Source organism: Protobothrops mucrosquamatus, unplaced genomic scaffold (assembly GCF_001527695.2).
Source record: "Protobothrops mucrosquamatus isolate PMUCROS unplaced genomic scaffold, P.Mucros_1.0 scaffold4348, whole genome shotgun sequence".
NCBI classification, from domain to species: Eukaryota; Metazoa; Chordata; class Lepidosauria; order Squamata; family Viperidae; genus Protobothrops; species Protobothrops mucrosquamatus.
Window position 1 is genome coordinate 42,042 of NW_015390262.1, and position 7,252 is coordinate 49,293.

At 49.8% G+C, this 7,252-nt stretch overlaps 1 protein-coding gene across 1 annotated transcript in view; it reads right to left on the reverse strand.

The window, feature by feature from the left end:
• LOC107298875 (DIS3-like exonuclease 2) overlaps positions 1-7,252 on the reverse strand; it is a gene marked incomplete at both ends in the record, with an annotated part of 70,358 nt that overhangs the window by 38,937 nt on the left and 24,169 nt on the right. Inside the window, one exon of the mRNA XM_015828237.1 lies at positions 3,175-3,408. Within this exon, the coding sequence (XP_015683723.1) occupies positions 3,175-3,408 (234 nt within the window). The remainder of the gene's footprint in view (positions 1-3,174; positions 3,409-7,252) is intronic.

The following is a 7,252-nucleotide window of genomic DNA, read 5'->3' on the forward strand; positions in this document are numbered from 1 at the left end:
GGGGACACACAACCACTCACATCTCTCATTTAATCCACATCACTAAAAGGTCTTGAGCCCTTCAGAGGCTTGGCTGAGGCACTGGCTTGGAAGTAAATATTTTTACTGGCATTTTTGCAAGGACCCAAAGCTGCCATGGTAAATATATGACTTCAGATGCTCAGTCCCTTCCAACTGTTGGTTATCCGATGGCCATTATTTGGCCAGGATAGGCTCTTCAGTAACCGCCTCTTTTTCACACAAGCATGGCAGCATTAGTACCGCTTTATAAAGCCTCAGTAAGGCCATTCCTGGAATCCTTGCATCCAGTTTTGGTCCCCACATTACCCAAAAGAGGTTGAGACTTTGGAAAAAAGTGCAGAGAAGAGAAACGAAGACGATGAAAGGCCTGGAGACTAAAACATACGAAGAAGGCTTGCAGGAATTGGGCATGTCTAGTTTAATGAAAAGAAGGAATGGGGAGGGTGACATGATAGCAGTCTTCCAGCATTTGAGGGGCTCCCACAAAGAGGAGGGGGGGGTCAACTTATTTTCCAAAGCACCAGAAGGCAAGACAAGAAACAACGGATGGAAAAACTAATCAAGGAGAGAAGCAACCTGGAATTAAGGAGAAACCTCCAGGCAGTGAGCACAATTAACCAGCGGAACAGCTTGCCACCAGAAATCGTGGGCGCTCCCTCACTGGAGGTTTCTAAGAAGAGACTGGACGGCCACTTGTCTGAAATGGAATAGGCTCTCCTGCTTGAGCAGGGAGGGTGGACTAGAAGTCCTCCAAGGTCCCTCCCAGCTCTATTCTACTCTGAAACCCCAGGAACCGCTTCCTTCCAAGATGAAAAATGGAGAACGGAGAGTTCCCAGGCAGCGAAATTGGATCGGTGGCCTCAACAAGACGCTTACCCACCTCGTCACAACAACAGCAACAACAACAAAAAAAAAAAACCACACATCCATAAAGATTAATTACCCCAGTTAGCTCTGCTTGCCAATCTGACGGATTGCTCTCTTTTCAAGCGGCCTCCGTTTTCACACGGCCAGCCGGCTTCACAGGGATTTCATCCGTCAAATCCCAGGACCCCCCCCCCCAAAAAAAAACCCATCCCGGATTAACCCAAGGTTGGAATGAAGACGGTACACAAAAGGGAAGAAACTGAAGTTTGGCATTGGGGCGGTTTTCCCACCCCAACGTCTTCGATGCTTGAGGCGGCTGGAGAAGGTTTTCGGGCTAATGCCCTTCCTTCTGCATAAATCAGATTTATCCATTATCCCGGATAAAGTTAGCAGCACAGGCAATCCTTGCCTTAACGGCCACAATTTCTGTGGCTAAGCGAGGCAGTGGCTGCCTGCCGACCAAACTAGGGCTTCCTTGAGACCGTCGTAGTACAGGGAGTCCTCGACTTACGACCACAATTGAACCCCAGATTTCTGTTCCTGCCCAAGGTAGTTGTTAAGTCAAGGGACTTCAAACCTGGCCCTTTGATGACTTGTGGGCTTCAACTCCCAGAATTCCTCAGCCAGCCTCCATTTTGTTTGTTAGATTTAAGACAGGGGTCTTCAAACTTGGCCCTTTGATGACTTGTGGACTTCAACTCCCAGAATTCCTCAGCCAAGCATGCCAGTAGGGCTGGACTCTGCTCTCAATCTGTCCTTTTGCTACTTTGCATTCCTCCTCCTCCCAGCACTGATAATGTTGCCTAGTTGGGTAATGAAACATCTGCCAGAAAACAACCCAGCTCGGAGAGCATCAAGGGCCCCACAGTCCTCAATCTCCTCCACCACCTCCACCACCTCCTCCTCCTCCTCCTCCTCCTCTTCCCAGCACTGATCACCATTTTTCCCCTTCCCAAAGACCCCTTCCAGTCCTCCTCTGTGCCCTCTTCTTAAACCAGCACTCACACGATCAAGAAAATTAGATGCCTTTTCAAATATGCTGTGATACCATTTTGGGATTTTAGACTTAAGTGGGAAGTGGCTTTGATTGAGCAATGGATGGAAATTAATCAAGGAGAAAATCAATCTAGAACTAAGGAGAAATTTCCTGACAGTGAGAACAATTAACCAGTGGAACCACCTGCCTCCAGAAGCGGTGAATGCTCCAACACTGGAGGTTTTTAAGAAGATACTGGACAGCCATTTGTCTGAAAAAGTATATAGGGTTTCCTGCTTAAGCAGGGGGCTGGACTAGAAGACCTCCAAGGTCCCTTCCAACTCTGCTATTCTGTTATTTTATGATAATGGACATTGTGGGTGCTCCAACACTGGAGATTTTTAAGAAAAGATGGGACAGCCATTTGTCTGAAATGACATAGGTTCTCCTGCTTGAGCAGGGGGTTCGACTAGAAGACCTCTAAGATCCCTTCCAACTCTTATTCTGCTATTCTGAGCTTTGGTAGTAAATATACTGGAACCTCTTAATGCCATGTTTAAGTCCCCTTAGACTAATTCAGTGTTTCTCAATCTTGGCCACTTTAAGACGGGTGGACTTCAACTCCCAGAATTCCAGAGCATGGCATAGCTGGCTGGGGAATTCTGGGAGTTGAAGTCCACCTGTCTTAAAGTGGCCAAGGTTGAGAAACACATAGTCCAACAGTGAACACCACCCGTGGTGTCTTCAAAAGTATGTAGCCCAGTGGTGGGTTTCAAATACCTGAACAACTGGTTCTCTGCGTAGATGCAGGCCTGGGCCTCTGAGGCCTAGAACGGACTTCCGGAAGTGGCATCCATGCACTTCCGGCAAGCCATTCTGGGTCTGGGAGGCCTCTTCCTGGCCTCCGAGGCCTAGAACGGACTTCCGGAAGTGGCATCCGTGCATGTCCGGTGAGCCGTTCTAGGCCTGGGAGGCCTCCTCCTGGCCTCCGAGGCCGAGAATGGACTTCTGGAAGTGGCATCCATGCACTTCCGGCGAGCCGTTCTAGGCCTGGGAGGCCTCCTCCAGGCCTCCGAGGCCTAGAACGGACTTCCGGGAGCAGTGTGCATTCAGCCGGTTCTCTGAAGTCAACAAAATTTAACTCCCAGTTCTGCCGAACTGGTGCAAACCGGCTGAATCTCACCACGGATGTAGCCCATATTCATTTTCTCCAGGTGTGATTTTCCAAAATTCCATAAATGTGAATTTTCTTAACTGAACCTTAATTAAGCAACAATCCTTGTACCGCTACTCCATCTTGTTCAGCTAACCTGATCCAAGCGGAGAGCCCCGTCCATGAAGCGCTGTTGACGCAGCTGCTTGGCGATCTGGTGGAGGCTGAGGACGGCTCGGTGGATCTCAGCCACGGCGTGGCAGGGGGAGACAGGGGGCAACTCCTCCACCCCAAACACCCGTCCTGGATCCTCAATCATGCTCTGAGCGTGGTCGTAGCTGAGCTTCGCGCAGGACTGAATCACGGTCCGTCCAAACCATTCGTCGAGGATCTAGAATGTCAAGTTGAGAAGGAGAAACGCGCCACCGTTGTTAAGTGAATCACGGCAGTTGTTAAGTTAGTACAGGTAGTCCTTGACTTACAACCATTCATTTTTGTGACCTTTCAAAGTTACAACGGCACTGGAAAAACAGAGTTAGGACCGCTTTTCACACTTAACCCCCCTCGCAGCATCCCCACAGTCACGGGATCAAAATCCAGCCGCTTGGCAACTGACTCATACTTATGACGGTCGCAGTGTCCCAGGATCGCGCGATCCCCTTTGGCGACCTTCCGACAAGCAAAGTCAATGGGGGAAGCCAGGTTCACTTAAGAACTGGGTTACTAGCTTAACAACTGCAGTGGTTCACTTAAGGACTGTGACAAGAAAAGTCGTAAAAGGGGGGAAAAACTCCCTTAACAAATGTCTCACTTAACGACATAAATTTGGGGCTCCATTGTCGTCGTACGTCGAGGACTACCTATAGTTCTTTCCGTTGCCACTCGAAACCAAGGGGTCTCTACTCATTAGAGATACGCCGGCAACGGATTTTTGATTGCACTTTGCACAATTCCTTCAAACAATCTTAATAGAATAGAATAGAATAGAATAGAATAGAATAGAATAGAATAGAATAGAATAGAATATAGAATATAGAATAGACTAGAACAGTGGTGCCAGAGGCGGTACTCTCTGTGGGCACACGCACCGTTGCCCCAGCCCTGTCTCCTCCCACGGCCCTCTCCTCACCAGCAGCCCCCCCCGAGAGTCGCCCACGGGCGCGACCCACATGAAGCAGCGCAGCCAAGGACATGGTAGCTGGGCAGAGGGGACAAGACTCCGCCCTTGCGCCCCGTCGTGCGCAGATGATGCTGCGGGGCACGGGTGGAGGGCGTGGCCACCATGGCGCTGCTCAGCTGCCTGGGTGATCTGTGGTGGGCCGTGGAGGTGGTGGGTGGCCCAGTGGGCGGGGCGGAGCAGGGACGGGGTTGCGGGGACAGTTTTTGGGCACTCAGTCTCTAAAAGGTTTGCCATCACTGATAATATAGAATATAGAATATAGAATATAGAATATAGACTAGACTAGACTAGACTAGACTAGACTAGACTAGACTAGACTAGACTAGACTAGACTAGACTAGAATAGAATAGAATAGAAGCTGGAAGGGACCTTGGAGGTCTTCTAGTCCAACCCCCTGCTCAAGCAGGAGAACCTATACTATCTCGGACAAGTGACTGTCTAGCCTCTTAAAAATCTCCAGTGATGGAGCGCCCACGATCTTATATTGCTGGAGCAGCGCTAAATCTGTGCAGCCATAGGAACACTTCATGAAGGACGACCTGTGTCCTTATGGCATGATGGCGCATGAAACGCCCCCACTCCTCTCTCTCTCTCCTCTTCCATCTGTCTCATTCCTGCTTGTCGGAAACCCAAGTGTTAACCCAAGGCTCCCATCAATCTTGCCCAGATGACTGCAACCCAGCAGATAACGTCCCAGGCTATTAGAAGCCTTAAAGGCTGCTGCAATGTACATAAACAAATTCTACCAGTGTTAGGAATGCGTTACAGTCACAAGTGCAGTCCTGGCTATAATGTGCATTTTTGGAGAAACAGCTGTTTTCCAACCCCGAGGACAAGCGAAAACGTCATCGAAAGCATTGTGCAAAGCGTTTCTGCCTCAACCTGACCTTGGCAGAGGGCTGAGTTCAAGTCAGGTAACCTGGAGGAGCAGCAGCCACGATGGAGAGAGGGAGGGAAAACACCCCCAAGGATGTTGACTGGAGGGATGTGATTCAGAGGGATGAAGACACACCTCTGCTAATGGTGAATCTTATAAAATTGGAGATCATCTCCCATTGAAGATTTGTTGCTGAGAAGGGACAACGAGAGGAAGAAGCACTTGCCATCCTGCCCTTCAGCTTGAGGGGATAACCTCTGGCTTTGGATGGAAGTATCTCATCCAGAATCAAGTTCAAGTTTATTTATAGTCAAAGACCAGAGACCAGAACAAATAAAAACACTCAATCAATATCCAGTTAAAAATTCTAGAACAAAAGAATAAATAGCAGATTAAAATCCATATTCAAATCACAAATTGGCATCGGGTTTGTCAGTTACACGTGGCCTAACTCAGGAGTAGGCAACCTGGGCTCTTTTATGACTCGTGGACTTCAACTCCCAGAATTCCTGAGACATGCCATGCTGAGGGGAAAGGGAGAGGTTTCCAAGCTGAGCCATGCTGGCTCAGGAATTCTGGGAGTTGAAGTCCACGAGTCATGAAGGGGCCATAGTTCCCCTGTGCTGGCTGAGGAATTCTGGGAGTTGAAGTCCACAAGTCATGAAGGGGCCATAGTTCCCCCACGCTGACTGAGGAATTCTGGGAGTTGACGTCCACCAGTTATGAAGGGGCCATAGTTCCCCCATGCTGGCTCAGGAATTCTGGGAGTTGAAGTCCACCAGTCATAAAAGTGCCCGGGTTGCCTACCCCTGGTCTAGTCCAGGGGTAGGCAACCTTGGCTCTTTTATGACTCATGGACTTCAACTCCCAGAATTCCTGAGCCAGTATGGGGGAACTATGGCCCCTTCATAACTGGTGGACGTCAACTCCCAGAATTCCTTAGCCAGCCACGCTGAGGGGAAAGGGAGAGGTTTCCAAGCTGAGCCATGCTGGCTCAGGAATTCTGGGAGTTGAAGTCCACGAATCATAAAAGTGCCAAGGTTCCCTACCCCTGGCCTAACTAAACTATAATATCAATCCTTAAACTGTGGGGCACGTTAGTCGTTGAATACTAAAGTGCAAAAAAAATAGTAATGCAAAAGGGCGTGCCACATTAGTTGTGAAAAATTGCTAGGGTGGATTAATCATGTTTACGACGAATCCCCAGTGCTGTTGCGCAGAATCTAGCCACCTGCGCTATCATCACAGTCTGTTTGTCTTTAAGCAGTCACTGGAGATAAGCAGTGTCAGAATGGCCAGGATATCTATCAATTATTGGGAGGATATGTTTTTTCCCCGAATATCTCTCTAGAAAGAGCATCAAAGGAGTATGTGTTTATCTCTCTGGAGCAGAAACCAATTGGTTTGGAAGAGATGGGTCTGTACAGATCTACTGGACTTCCCAACAGTGAAGAACCAGGACATCTTTGAGCCAAGTGTCTCTTCTGACACAGCTACTTATTTCTCTAGAAAATTATTCTTCTAGAAAGAGTGCAGAGAAGAGCAACAGAGATGATCAGGGGATAGGAAGCTGAAATATATGAAGGACGGTTGCAGGAATTGGGTATGTCTAGTTTAATGAAGAGAAGGACGAGGGGGAACAGGATAGCAGTCTTCCAGTGTCTTGAGGGCCGCATCAGCATTGCGGTTGCCCTGGGGGGGGGCTGGGGGGGTGCGGCCTACTGGGTGGGTATGGATGGAGTGGGTGTGGCCTACTGGGTGGGCGTGGCCAGCTCTACATTGTTCGCGTCAAGGGTGCCTGTGGGGGCCTGGGCAGGAGTGGGACAGATCTGAGGGTCTCTGGCAGAAGGGGGTGGGACCGGAGCAAGTGCCAAGGCAGGGTCCACTGGAGGAGCCTCACTGCCTGCCGAAACCTTTCCGCCGGAGCCCATCAAGCCGGATAGGTGAAGTAGGCGAGGGCCATTTGGTGGCCACTTCCAGGGGATGGTGCATTTCTTCATTCCTCACAAAGGGGGACACCTCCCCAGCGCACACCCAGGGGGGACGGGGCCGACGCGGCAGGGGCTGGTTCCTCGCTGTTTCCAGATGGCCTTGTGGAGCTAAGACTGAATGCGTTTCAGCATAGATGGCCACCACAAAATTGCACATTGGCTCCCGGGAGGCCTGGGCCAGGGTCA